The sequence below is a fragment of the Phodopus roborovskii genome, unplaced genomic scaffold, assembly GCF_943737965.1.
Source record: "Phodopus roborovskii unplaced genomic scaffold, PHOROB, whole genome shotgun sequence".
NCBI lineage: Eukaryota > Metazoa > Chordata > Mammalia > Rodentia > Cricetidae > Phodopus > Phodopus roborovskii.
The window spans coordinates 1,189,995-1,204,085 of record NW_026126547.1 but is presented as its reverse complement, the minus strand read 5'-3'; the positions used below and the strand labels follow the sequence as shown (position 1 = coordinate 1,204,085).

The 14,091-nt window shown below is 47.1% G+C and overlaps 1 protein-coding gene across 4 annotated transcripts in view; it reads right to left on the bottom strand.

Annotated features, from left to right (window-relative positions):
- Window positions 1-14,091, bottom strand: part of Ccm2 (CCM2 scaffold protein) — a 53,324-nt gene that overhangs the window by 4,616 nt on the left and 34,617 nt on the right. For 3 of the 4 annotated variants that reach the window (XM_051200673.1, XM_051200675.1, XM_051200674.1), the window contains 4 exons: window positions 9,780-9,863; window positions 9,179-9,362; window positions 4,914-5,050; window positions 3,340-3,475 (listed from right to left, as the gene is read on the bottom strand). In XM_051200673.1, the coding sequence (XP_051056630.1) occupies window positions 3,340-3,475; window positions 4,914-5,050; window positions 9,179-9,362; window positions 9,780-9,863 (541 nt within the window). The remainder of the gene's footprint in view (window positions 1-3,339; window positions 3,476-4,913; window positions 5,051-9,178; window positions 9,363-9,779; window positions 9,864-14,091) is intronic. The other variant, XM_051200676.1, reaches the window with a different exon arrangement.

Sequence of the window (14,091 nt, the reverse complement as noted above, 5' to 3'; positions counted from 1 at the left end):
AAAGTCTTCCCCCTTTTAAACTGTTCTTCTCAGTGTCTGTCACTGTGACAAAGCCTGACACGCTTTCATGTGTGTCAGCAGATGTGGCTATTGAGAAAGGCAGAGGCATACATGACTTGCATATGAAGATCAAGGTAGCCTTGACAACAGTGGCCCTCACCCTGTGGGTCATGACCCACACGTCTTATTTATATACACATTACAATTCGTAACAGTAGCAAAATTACAGTCGTGAATAGCAGCAAAAATAATTTTTTGGCTGGCAGGGGGTGGGGTGGGATGGGTGTGGTAGCAAATGCCTGTAATTCTAGCACACAGGGTTTTTTGTTTTTTTTTTTTGAAACTTGGCACCTAACCATATAATTTTATTTATTTATGTAGTTTTACAATTTTAGTCTTTATTTTTAACTAAAAATAGTACAATTTGGAAATATATAGTAGATACATTTTTCATTAAAATGACCAGTGTAATATTTCATATAAGTTATACTGTGAAAATAAACAAGATAAGTAACAAGATGGATAGGGTTTCTTTTGTAGAGAGGGAACTGGAATCGACATGTAAAATAAAATAAAAAAATAATAAAGTTAAAAAAAAACACACAGGATTTTTAAGACTCCTCTCAAAAAGGGGTGTGATGGTGGTGCATATCTTTAAGCTTCAATCCCAGCATTCAGGAGGCAGAGGCAGGTGGATCTCGGTGAGTTCAAGGCCAGCCTGTTCTACATAGCCAAGCTCCAGATCAGGCAAGACTACATAGTGAGACCCTATCTCAAAAGAAGGGAGGGAAGGAGGGAAAGAAAACAAAACTAAAAGAACACAAAACAAACAAACAAACAAAACAAAAAGAAAAAAGAAGACTCTGATAGGATTTTCAGTGAACAAAGGATCAAAACATCACAGGGACGCAGAGCAGCTCCAAGCTGTGTGTACCCTAGACCTCCAAGCCTCAACTTCCCCACCTGTGAGTCAGAGATAAAGGTGTGTTATAGCTTCACTGGGGTGTGGAAGACTCAATGGCCCCATATCTACCCAAGGATTCCTTTCAGCTCTGTAATTACACCTTACCAGTGAATTATCAGGAATAGGGTTAGAGGACAGGATAGTTCCTCCATAGAAACAAGCAGACAGAAAGCTGCTCCCAGCATCATGCCTCTGATTTACACAGGCCATTAATCCTCAATAAAAGGCAGTTAGCCTTGCTGTGTTTAGACTTATCTTCAGTGAGTGTGGCAGTTTGAAAAAAAATGGTCCCCAAAGGGAGGGTCACTGTTGGGAGGTTTGGCCTTGTTGAAGGAAGTGTGTCACTATGGAGCAGGCTTTGAGGTTTCATCAATGCTCAAGCTTCGCTGAGTATGATACTCAGTCCACTTCCTGTTGCCTCCTGAAGAAGATATAGCCAACACTATGTCTGCCTGCATGCCGTCACACTCTCTGCCATGTTGACAACAGACTAAACCTTTGAACTGTAAGTGAGCCACCACAATTAAATAATTTCTTTGTAAAAATTTCTGTGGTCGAGGACTGGAGAGATGGCTCAGGGGTTAAGAGCACTGATTGCTCTTCCAGAGGACCTGGGTTCAACTCCCAGCACTCACATGGTAGCTAACAATTGTTTGTAACTCCAAGATCTACACCTTCACACATACATTCTGGCAAAACCCCAAATGCAAATAAAACAAAAATAAATTTTTTAAAAAAGTTGCCATGGTCATGATGTCTCTTCACAGCAATAGAAACCCTTGGACAATGAGCTTGCCCACAATGACTGTGATGGTTAACTTCAGGAGCTAACTTGACTGGATCTGAGATCCATGTCTGTGAGAGTACTTCCTAGAAGGATCAACTGAGGGGAGGAAGATCCTTCCCAGAAGTGGTCATGGCCCAAACACAAACAAGTCTGAGGTAAGGCAGCTCCTCACCTGCCGTCTTTGCTCCTCTTTGTGAGTCTGACTACTCTGTTGCTGACACAGAGCCCAGCTTCCCTGGCTCTCCAGCATTACGCTGGGACTACTGAAGCATCCAGCCTCCAGGACCAAGCAGTACTGGGTTCAGCCTTTGCAGTGTGCAGACAATGACTGCTGGACTTACTGAGCCTGTACTGTGTAGGCCAATCCAATAAATCCCCTTTGTAATATGTATTCATTCTATGAGTTCTGTTCCCTAGAGAACACTAAGAGAATACAGTATCAAGAATGGGCCTTTGCAGAAATAAACCTGACCATGCGGTTCTTAGGCCTTTGAAACTGGTTTGTAGGAGGACTGTGGAAGAGTAGTCTAGAACTTAGGACTTAATGGGCCACTCTGGTAGGATTTGGAAAGCCAGAATGGTGAAAAAAAATGCACGTGGTGAAAATTATGCTCATGAAGTTTCAGACATGAAATAGGCTCTATTATGAACTAGAACAGGGGTTGGAAAGATGACTCAGCAGCTAAGAGCATTGGCTGCTCTTCCAGAGGTCCTGAGTTCAATTCCCAGCAACCACAATTATCTATAATGAGATCTGGTGCCCTCTTCTGTCATGCAGGTAAAACACACACACACACACAAAAAAAGAACTATGGATGTAAGCAGCCTTCAGAGTTTTGTGCTTGCCACCACACCCTCCCCTCCAGCTACTATGCTTTTTCCACCACAAAGGGAAGATAATGAACCTTTCCTCCCTTGTTAGGTATTTGATTACAGCAATGAGAAAAATAGCTCATATAAGAAGTGTGATTTTTTTTTTGGGGGAGGGGGGTTCAAGACAGAGTTTCTCTGTATTGCTTTGGAGGCTGTCCTGGAACCAGCTCTGTAGACCAGGGTGGCCTCGAACTCACAGAAATCCCCCTGCCTCTGCCTCCACAGTGCTGGGACTAAAGGCGTGTGTCCCCAACACCCGGTGAAGTGTGCTATTTTGAAACAGGTTCTGGTTATGTAGCCCACACTGGCCTCAAACTTGGAGGGATCCTGTTGTTATCTCCTGGATTCTTGGACTACAGGTTTATGTCACCACACTCAGCTAGAAGAGTCTGTGGACTAACAAGATGTCTGCACAGCACTATAGCCAGCTTTCACAGGTGGTGTAGATGCCTGGCCCTCCAGCTGCCTCTGGTCCTGCTGCTGCTGGTTCTTCCTGCCCCTCCCTAATTTCCTGGTCTCCGTCCCTCACAAAGCCAGAGCAACCTCAGGCAATCTGGCTGTGATTTTGTAAGGGGCTACACATTGAGAGTAGCCCAGGTATACCAAAAGGGAGGCTCCCCAAATCATGTTCAACCTCCCCAGTTCTACAGCATCCCTTCCTGGGAACCTGTTTCCAGATGAAGTGCTCATGACACCCGGCTCTCACTCAACTTACCGCTGTGCAGCGACAGGTGGTGGGTGGGTGTGGAGGCCCCATCAAATATTGCCCGGTCCAGAAAGTCGATGGTAGACTCTGTGTAAACAATCTGGAAGACCTGACTGAGCAGGGAACACAGCTCTTCTGCGGCGACCTACAGTGATTGGAGAGCGGCAGCTGTCCTCAGTGGCTAAAGCTGCACACAGAACCTTCCCAGTCTCTAGGATGCTGTCTGTCTCAGAGGCTCCACAAACACAAATGGGGAACAGACATAAACAAAGGGCCCCATGCCTTTCACAGTCCAGAGCACTATCAAAAGACAGAACCAATGCTTGAGAACAGATTGAGGCCCAAGTGTGGCCTCCCGGGTGTCTGGAGACACCATGCTAGACATGGGTATTGACATAATTTTTCCTCCTCTTCCTCTAACTGGACATCAACATGTTCTCAATTCTTTCTACGATCAAGTAAGAGAGAAAAGACACCACTGGTCTCACTTCCCATCTTAGAGGCATTTCCAGAAGCAGTGAAGTCACTTTGTAAAGGTGTGCTATTTAAAACAGCTTCTCCACTGGGCTGACTTTGTCCCAAACCCTAGATGTAACAATACCTGGAGACATGTTTGATCATTACAAGGAAAAGCCAGGGATGCTTGTTGCTCATCACTCTAGAGTACATGAGTTAGCTGCCCACAACAAATTAAGTATATTAAATTTTTTTTTTATTTTATTTTACATGCATTGGTGTTTTGCCTGTTTGTATGTCTGTGTGAAGATGTCAGATCCCTTGCAAGTGGAGCTCCAGATACCTCTGAACCACCCTGTGGATGCTGGGAATTGAACCAGGTCCTCTGGAAGAGCAGCCAGTGCTCTAAACTGCTGAGCCATCTCTCCAGCCCCCAAAAGTATTAAATTGAAAGGTCACTAGCAACGAGGCTAAGAGTAAGGTGAACTAGAGGGTGTTTAGGAAGGCAGTCACCATCAGTCACTGGAAGTAGGGACAGCAACCAAGTGGAAGGTGTCAAGTGATGCCCGAGGCTTCACAGCCTCCCTTTGTGCCTCTGTGACTGCCCAGGTGCTGAGGAGAATGCTGTGTTCCCAGCACCAGGCAGGTGTGGGGTGCAGGTCACCATGCCTGTGGCCATCACTGTCAGTCAGTGTGGGGTGGAGAGGAGACAGGTGAGCAAAAGCGCTGCCGGCCATCTCAGGGATGGTGCTAGAGAAATGACAAGGGACAGTACAAGGGCTCAGCTGGCAGGAGGGTGAGGCAGGTCTAGGGACAAGAGGCACCCTCTGGGACCAGGGAGTGTGGGCTACTATGGCTGTATGTGGGGACATTGACTAGATCATGGTCAGGTCTTGGGAACTGAGGGTAGGTTTGGTCATGGAGTACCAGTGGACAGGGACAATGCCTGAAGTAGTGCCAGACAGAGTCAGAGGAAGGGCTGGCTAGGAGCAGGAGTGTGAGTGGGGCTGTGCAGATTTGTGAGTTGCATCTGGTCTTGGGAAGGTCCTAATCATGGGCAGGACCAGGCTGTGAGCTAAGGACAGGAAGAAGCTGTAGATAGCTCTTCCACAACAGAGAGGTCTCACCTTGCTTTCTGTGGCCATGATGACTAGGCAACATGCCTCTACTGGTCCCACTGCACTCTCTGACAAGGAACCTGCGCTGAGGCCTCTAGAACTTTCTGCACACAGACTTTGGCTTGGAGAGATGCCTGGATCCTGGGCTAGGAAGTAAACACATCAGGTTAGTGCAGTGCATGGAGGGCAGGCATGACCTGCTGGACCACTCACTCCCAGAGGCCTGTGAGATGTCTTGGTGGGAGAGCACTGGCCATGCAAGCGTGACAGTGTGCCCAGAGACCCACAAAATGGTGGGAGGAGAAAACCAACCCTATAAAGTTGTCCTATGACTTCTACATACATACCATAACATACACATGTACCACATCACATGTGTACACCCCACAACATCGAGTGTGTGTGTGTGTGTGTGTGTGTGTGTGTGTGTGTGTGTAACAATATTTAATTTAAAATAAATCATTAAATAAAATCCATCCCACCAGCCCTTCTAAACAAAACTAGCTTGTGAGAGTTCCAGGGTACCACAGCACCATCTTCATACTGCACTGTGTGCCAATGCCAGCTGGTATTCCAATGCTTAGATCTACATGAAAGGCAGGAACTCACACGATTCAAAGCAACAGACAACAGACCACAAATAATCCCAACAGGGGTCCACACCTCCAGCAAGTTTTTGGTCCAAGGCATTCTCTTCCTCCAGATGGATAAACTAAGGCAGGGGGATCTGAAAGCATGTGAATAGTCCAGTCGTGGGTATGGACATAGCCCAAGGCCACACTCTCACACTGTACACACCAGGGAATGCACTGTGGTTCCAGAATGGTCCAGGGATGTGGCCCTGAGAGCAGCACATTGGTCAGAGCAGCGTGGGAAGGGCGTTAGAGCTACAGGCTAAGCTTAGAGGTGGCCCTGCTGTGACTCTCCTCAGGTGTGTTCAGAAGGGAAGCTGGGGAAACACGAGGCTTTGGTGCAGCCCTGGGAACACCGGCAGAGACCGGCTTAAGCCAGACACAGGTGAAAGTGCTATTAGCTAACAGTGAGATTCTGGAACAGCAATGTCCTTACAATAGCCACTGACCACGGAACCACTGAATATAAGTGCCATGACAAGGCTATAATGAGCTGTACACAGGGCAAATCACACCCAGGGCTTGATTTACTTTTAACTAAATAGTAACTAGCTCAATCACTTTCATATTGTTCATATGCTCTCATATCAACATACAGATACAGGAGGCAAAATAAACATACTATTTACATACTATAAAATATACTATGTAATCCCAGTACTTGAGAGACAAGAAGCAGAAGGATCACCATGAGTTCAAGGCCTGACAGGGCTAGACAGTGAGTTTAAGACCATGCAGTGTGGCACACGCCTTTAATCCCAGCACTCAGGAGGCAGAGGCTGGTAGATGGATCTCTGTGAGTTCCAGGCCAGCCTGGTCTACAGAACAAGTTCCAGGATAGCCAGGACTGCACAGAGAAACCCTGTCTCAAAAATCAACAACAACAAAACAAAAACAAAGACCAGCCATGATAAAACACTGTCTTAAAAAATTAAATAATATTAACTGAATATACATTTTAAAAATATAGAAAAGGCTAGGATGCAGCTCAGCTGGTATATATATATGTATACACAACCCCCCCCCCCCGGGCAGAGAAAGAGACTATGAATATATTATTAAAAGTAGTCTCACCTGTTTCTATTTTTGTAACATTCTAAACCGGCTTTCTGACCCTCAGTGGGCAGCTGTGAGGTGTGGGTACCAAGCAGGTGCCATCTGTGAAGATGTCACTTCTACCCTCTGGGCAGTAGGCCAAGACACAGCCACACAGGCTGCTCTGTGCACCAGCTTCAGATCTGCCACCTGTCTCTGCTGCATCATTCAAAGCGCTCTGGAAACACGCAGGTTCTCTGCTTTCTACTTTCCACACTAGATGGCCCCAAACACTAGCAACCTTCTGAACAGAAGAGGCACACAAAGGTGACACACAGAGGTGACACATTTAAGGAGGTGCCTGGCTCTGTGTGGGGAAACTACAAGCCAAATCCTAAACTACACTGTTTGCCTGCCCAGAAGCCTGAATCGGAGGGATGCACACAGGCTCCTGTCAAAATGAGGACTGCCCGTGGACACACGGATGCACTCCCTGCTATTGAAAGGAACAGGGTGTTAGTACTTCCCTCGCTTTTGGAATGTTCCTTATATGGAGGGAATTCTCTATTCTCTTTTCCTTAACAGTTTATTTTAATGACTCAAGCAGAGAAATATTCCTGCAGCATGAGAAATGCAGGGACTACTTCTCCATATCAGCTTAAAACACCCGCAGGAACCTGGTCAGGAACCAGCCTTCTCCCTCCTTGTCTCTTAGGGCCAAGAGCCAGAGGATCACCTTGGTGATGGCTGGGGTCTAAACCTAGAAGGAACCAGTTCAATGAAGACCACCCACCTTCACCCACAAGTGAGACGAGACTCTCGGGTTTATTATAGATGTTAGATGATGTAATTCTTATCAGAGACTTCATAGTTTGAGTCACGCTAAACTGACATTTTTGCAGATTAAAATGGTTAGTGACAATTTCATACTGCCCAACCTAATTCCATGCCTAGCACGAAACAGACAATGCTCCCTCAACTCTAAGAAGACAAACAAAGCACTAGAATTTGGATGCTAAAGGTACGGTAAAAGCTTGGTCCTAGGGTGGCGCTAAGGGAAGTGGCAAAGTTTTAGGGGGTCCTTTGGTCACCAGGGCATGCCCTCAAAGGAAACCATGGGGCCCAATCCTCTTCTGCCTCATTTTTTGGGCTTTCTCGCCATGAAGCAAGCAGCTTTGTTCTGCCATGCAATTCCTATTGTTGCCATCTGGCACTTGCTCTGTAAACCTAGAAGTGATGGGTCTATTCAGTCACAGACTGGAACTTCAGAGGCCATGAGCCAAATAAACCTTTCCCCTTGTAGCTGAGAATGGTGGCTCACTTATGTAATCCCATTACTCAGAAAGCTGGGGTATGACTGCTGTGAGTTCAAGGCTATCCTGGACCTCAGAGTGAATTCCAGGTCAGAGAGACCAAATAAGATCTTAACTAAAAATAAACCTTTGCACTTCATAAATTCTCAAGGGGATGGGTTCATATGTCCTTGGTAACAGTACTGGTGCCTGTGTAACCACAAGTATGTACAAACATGTGTATGGATGTGACTGGGTTGGACAGGCAAGTGCATTTGAGTCTATGGCTGTGTGATATGCAACTCTATATGTGTAGTATGTGTGGTGTGAGATATGTGAGTTGTGTGAAGGAAAATGTGGTATGTAAATGTGCTGGGCAAGGAATGAGCAATTCTACACAGACAAGGCAGAGCAGCTAAAACTCCTTCACAGCCCTCCAGCTGCCTGGAGTTGGCCACAGTACCTGGATTAGCATCATGAGCCGCACACACTCCTCCTACACAACGAAAACAGGTTAGACCAATTCTGGCCCCTTGTGCCTTATCACCAGCACTCAGGAGCTGGCTTCAGGGTTATCCCAACCACTCACAGTGACCTAGCGGGCCTAGGCCAGTGTGCCTGTGGCAACACAGGTAAGGCAGTCTCTCTCTCATTTCTCACTGGGTTAGATGTTGGGGCGGAGGCCCAGAAGCTGGGAGAAGCTTGTGTACTTGCATCAAGGAAGGTGTCAGCAGAGGAGCACAGCGCCTGGGAAGGGGAGGGGACACCCTGCCATCTGTGAACACGAAGGCAGCACCACAGCCCGGGGAAACTCTTCTCTCCCAGCTTTGGCTGGAGGCTGGACAAGGTGGTGCACACCTTTAATTCCAGTATTCAGGAGGCAGAGGCAGGCAGGTGTCTGTGACGTCTAAGCAGCCAGGGCTATGCAGAAAGACCCTCTCAAAAAAAATCATCACAAATATGGGCTGGGCTCAGAAGTAAGTCCCCGATACAGCTTTTGGTCACTGCCCTGCTCTCTGGAGCTCTGCTGGGCCTGAGCAGAGAAGGTGATATCAATTACGGGACAGAGACCGAGAACTCAGTAGGAGAAAGGCTTTTCTTTGAGACCACGTCTCACTATGTAGCCCTGGCTGTCCTGGAACTCACTTTATAGACCAGACTGGCCTCGAACTCATGGCAAAAAAAAAAGCCAATTTATAGCCACAACAGGTGACAGCACTCAGGCTGGAGCTGCAGAAGCCATCTCCAGAATGTCCTGGAAGCCAGGGATCCTTCTTAGGTTGTGAACCTCCACAATACTACCCCAAATCCATACCCGTCTTCAGGACCACCAGGTGTGCGGCGTCATCACGGACATAGGAGACGGCAGCGATGTCGTGGATGGGCACCCTAAGGATAATGTCCTCCCCGTCCCTCCAGGCCAGCTTGACATTGTAGGCAGACAGACTGAGCACAGCATCATGCTCCTGGGTCAGGTGTCCAGGAAGCTGGTGGGACCGCTGCAAAGAACCACAGGCATCAGAAATGCTGGGCCGCAGGGAGCGCTGTGCTGGCTGACGCCCACACATGACTGGTTCTAGCCAAGGACAGGTGAAGAAAAGTGCTGCTCCCCTCAGTACAGTGAAACTCACTCCGAGGACGGCAGTAAATTCGGGTCAAGTGGGAGATTCTTCTGAAACTGCCTTTTAGATTCAGATTTACAGTATGTGTCAATCTAGAATATCTTCACATGTGAGCAGCCCAAACCACATCTAGCGATTAAAGATTCAGACTAAGAAACAGCCTTTGCCGTCGAGAGCCAAGGACACCCACACAGTGGTAGAGATGGGTCATCCCTCCCAGTCTGACGTCAAGAGTGAGGGGAACAAGGGCTGATGCAGGCTAAGCAGCAGAGCACATGCGGGAGGGGCTGTTACCTTTGCCTTGTCTATGAAATGCAGGATCTCAGTCCTACTGGAGGGGTTCAGGTAGCCGGGTATGGATGTTAACTGACCTAAATACTGCAAGAGAGGGAAGAAAGGGTGTCGTGAGAAACAGAGCCAGATTACTGCTGCTACCGCAGAGCACAGATCTGTGTCCCCAGGCCACCAGGCCCACATGTCATCCATGCTCTAGGAAGTCTTTTTTTCCCTGTGGTTTTTTGAGACAGGGTTTCTCTATGTAACCCTGGCTGTCCTGGGATTCACCCTGTAGACAGATAATTTATGTTACTTTACGTACATTATGTTTTGCTTATATGTATGTCTGTGTGAGGGTACTGGATCCCCTGGAACTGGAGTACAGGCAGTTGTAAGCTGCCATGTGGATGCTGGGGATTGAATCCGGGTCCTCTGGAAGAGCAGCCAGTGCTCTTAACCACTGAACCATCTCTCCAGCCTGGAGTCCTACATTTTCACCAAAGTCTCAGGAGCTGTAGACAATCTTACCTTACCACACTTCCTACTGCTTCGTGTTCACAACTGGCATCGAAAGTCTTTCAAAGACATCTCAGGACTAGTTTTGGTAAAATAGGGACCTGGTCACTGTTGGTACACTGTGCAGAGCCCCACTAAAAATTTTTTAAAAAGGAAAAGACCAGCCCAGCTGACAAATATACACAAATAGAAAAACTAAAGTGCCTTAGCTTGAAAGTGCTCCCCAAGATCCATGTTTGAAACTTAGCACTTAAACAGCAGTCTTGAAAAGTGGGGCTGTGGAAGGTAATTAGTTCACTCCGAGAGAGCAGCCATTGCTCTTAACCACTGAGCCACATCCATAGCCATCTGCAGGGTTTCCCTCTCTCCCTTCGTATGCCTAATACCCATGGGGAGCAAAGACAGCACTGAACTCCTTGGGACCGGAGTTACAGATGACTGTGAGTCTCCATGTAACTACTGAGCCATCTCCCCCAACCCCCTCCACTCTTTCTTGACAGAACCTTGCTACTGGAACTCACTATATAATCCAGGCTGGTCTAACCCCCTCCCCCAACCCCACCCCTACCTGTTATTTTATTTTACTTTATTTGGAGACAGAGTTTCATATAATCCTGCCAGGCCTCAAAATCCCTACATTGCCAAGGATGACCTTAAACTTCTGATCCTTCTGCCTCTACCTCTTGAGTGCTGGCATCACAGACACAGGCCACCACCCCTGGTTTTTGCAATGCGCTTTGCAAATGCTAGCCACATCCCCAGCCGTCAGCAGCCCTCCTGCTTCAGCTCCCAGTCTTGGGGTTACAGGCTCGGGTCAGCACATCTGGATGGGAGCGCCCTGGAGGAAGGACAGGCCCCGCTCCCTTTTTGCTGTTGTCCCCCAATCCTTCCACTTCCCACCATAGATGACACAACTACAGGAACTTCATCACAGCTACCTCGCTCCAGAACTCTGTATGAGCTGTTAAAGCAGCACGTACAAAACAAAAGCAAACAAGTCACAAGGCCCTTGGCTCAACGAATCTCCAGAACAAATGGCCACGGGTACTGAAGGGTGTGATGGCAGTTCTGTCTGCAGCCTTCATGCCTAGGTTTTTTCTTATAAAACATAAATGTGTATTTTTAAAAATTGTACTTACAACTGTTTTACCCTGTACTTGCCTGGCGCCCACAAAGGTCAGAAGAAAGCATCGGATCCCCTGCAAGTGGAGTTGTAGATGGTGTGAGCCGGATCATGGGTGCTGGGAAGTGAGTCCAGGTCCCACAGCTATATTTTTTAACTTTTCAATCTATGATTACTGTATGTGTATGGTGTGTGTGTGTGGGGGGGGGTGCATGTAAGATGTCTGCACACACACTATGGTACCTGTGTGCAGATCAGAGGATAACTTTTGGGAGATGGTTCTCTCTCACACTTCCACTGCAGGTTCTGGGGATCAAACTCAGACCATCAGTCTGGCAAAGCAAGTGCTTTTTGGCTGAGCCATCTCACTGGTTTCATCCTCACCCTCGGGCAGAACCTGACCACTACAGCTGAGGGTCCAAACCTGGCACTGGCGCTTATCTGGTCGACTGCTCTGGTGTGAGTTTTCTAGAGCTCCATGTTCAGGGGCCCAGAAGTTTGAGGGTTCAGTCCATTGTGATACAGAAGGCAGCAGACCCCGGAGGCACCTGGTCACAGTACATGTCTGCAGCTCCCAGCAGTAATCCCAGTCACAGCAAACTTCCATGACTCCAGGTAACCCTCCATGTATAGTTCCTACGAACTAACAGCCTACCAATATACTCCTCTCAAGAAGACAATTTCTGGACTCAACATTTCTCAGTCATTTTATTAATTTATATATTTAAGGTTCTTTATTTAAAGGGGAGTAAAAATGAACTTCCAGTTTCTGGCCCAGCATGTAAAGAGTCTTCGAATGTCACTCTCATCATCACAACAAGAAAGTGCCAGAGGCCGGGCGTTGATGGCACACGCCTCCAATCCCAGCACTCGGAGGCAGACGCAGGTGGGAGTTTAAGGCCAGCCTGGTCTACAGAGTGAGTTCCAAGATAGCCAGGGCTACACAGAGCAACCCTGTCTTGAGAAACCCAAACAAACAAATTTTTAAAATGAGTAAAATATGAAAGTATGAACAAAGTATTCTGTTATTGCTAATTTAGGCATTTTCCTCAAAGAAAACACTTTCCCAGGGCCTAACCACCTACCTACAAGAGGAAAATGTGACTCCTACACCCTCTAGCCTCTGGTTCATCCTAAAACCAAAAACATCCTTGAGGTTCCCAGCCCAGGGGCCTAATGCCAGGACTATCAACACAGCTCTTGCCCATCAACAGAGGGTCTTGTTTCAACTAGAAAGAACTGCAGAGACTAAGTCAAGTGGGTTCTTAGGAAAGAGAAAAACCCAGACACCAAAGGAAATTTTAGCTTCTGGCTAAAATTTATACTTAACAACAATCAGAAGAGCCTAACTACCTGGCAGACTACCATAAACCCTCACACTTAATCCCTCGGCCCTGTGCCTAAGTTTCTTGTACCTAGGGCATCTTGCCTAGAGTTTAATGACTTACAAGGCATACAAAAAGGCAGGACCACAGTTGGGAGTCACCACAAATGGTAGCATTTCAGACATGGCAAAGGCACAGTAATTGTCAGACTGGGACTTTAAAACATCTGTCATTAGCATACTAAAGGATCAAATAAAAAAGTGTACATACAACACAGAGGAGGAGACAAGCAAAGGGAGCAGGAAGATGGACAGTCTAAGAAGGAATCAGCAGGAAATTCCAGCAGTCAACAACACTGTAGCAGCAATGAAGAACACCTCTGGCGAACTCACTGGCCAACTGGATGGACTACGCTGCCCCAGGAAGGAAACCAATAGGTCTGGACTTGGGGTTATCAACAGAGAGTTCCAAAACTGAAACGCTACGGGAGCCATGAAATGGGGGCACACCTGTGACTCAGAGCCCTGGAGGAGGAGCAGGGTCTGAGGGCACCCTCGGTTACATAGTAACCCTCGGTTACATAGTAACCCTAAGGCCAGACCATTTGACGAGAGAGGGGAGGAGGAAGGAGGAGAGAGAGAACAGAACATCCAGAACCATAGGACAACTCTAAGTGTAATGCGATAGACAAGAAAGCTAAAAGGGGCTGGAGTAAGGAGACGACCCAGGGGCTAAGAGCACTGGCTTTTCTGGCTGTGACTGGGTTCAGTTCCCGGCACCCATTACAGGTGACCTTCATGCACATACACTCACACAGATGCACATGTATGCACATTAACTAAATGGAAACTTTTAAGAAAAAAAGCAAAAGAAATATTTAAAGTACTCATGTCTAAGAATTTCTAAGGTGAACATAGCAACCCAGAACCAGGAGGAACAGAACATTAAGTAGGAAAGAAAGCAAAAAGTCTACACATAAACATAACTGTTTTCAGAAAAACAAAGGTTAAACTGCAAAGGAAGCCACAGAGAACTAAACACTCTGTAAAAAGGCCACAGTTTAAAAATGACACCGAGCATCTCTTTAGAATACAAGACAAGAATGAAGAGTGTAAAGATTTCAGAGGAAAACCTACCAGCCTATAACTGTGAACCCAGTAACAATGCTCTTCAAAATGAAAAGAAAAAAAAAGTAAAGCTGCAGCCAGGTATAATCACAACACTCAAGAGGCTGAGCAGGAGGATCAGCACAGGCCTCTGAGCTGTGAGTGAGGCTCTGTCCTCCAGGTGTGGTGGCATAAACCAGTAATCCCATCATTCCAGAGGCAAGACAAAGGCAGGCAGATCTCTAGGCCACCCAAGGCTA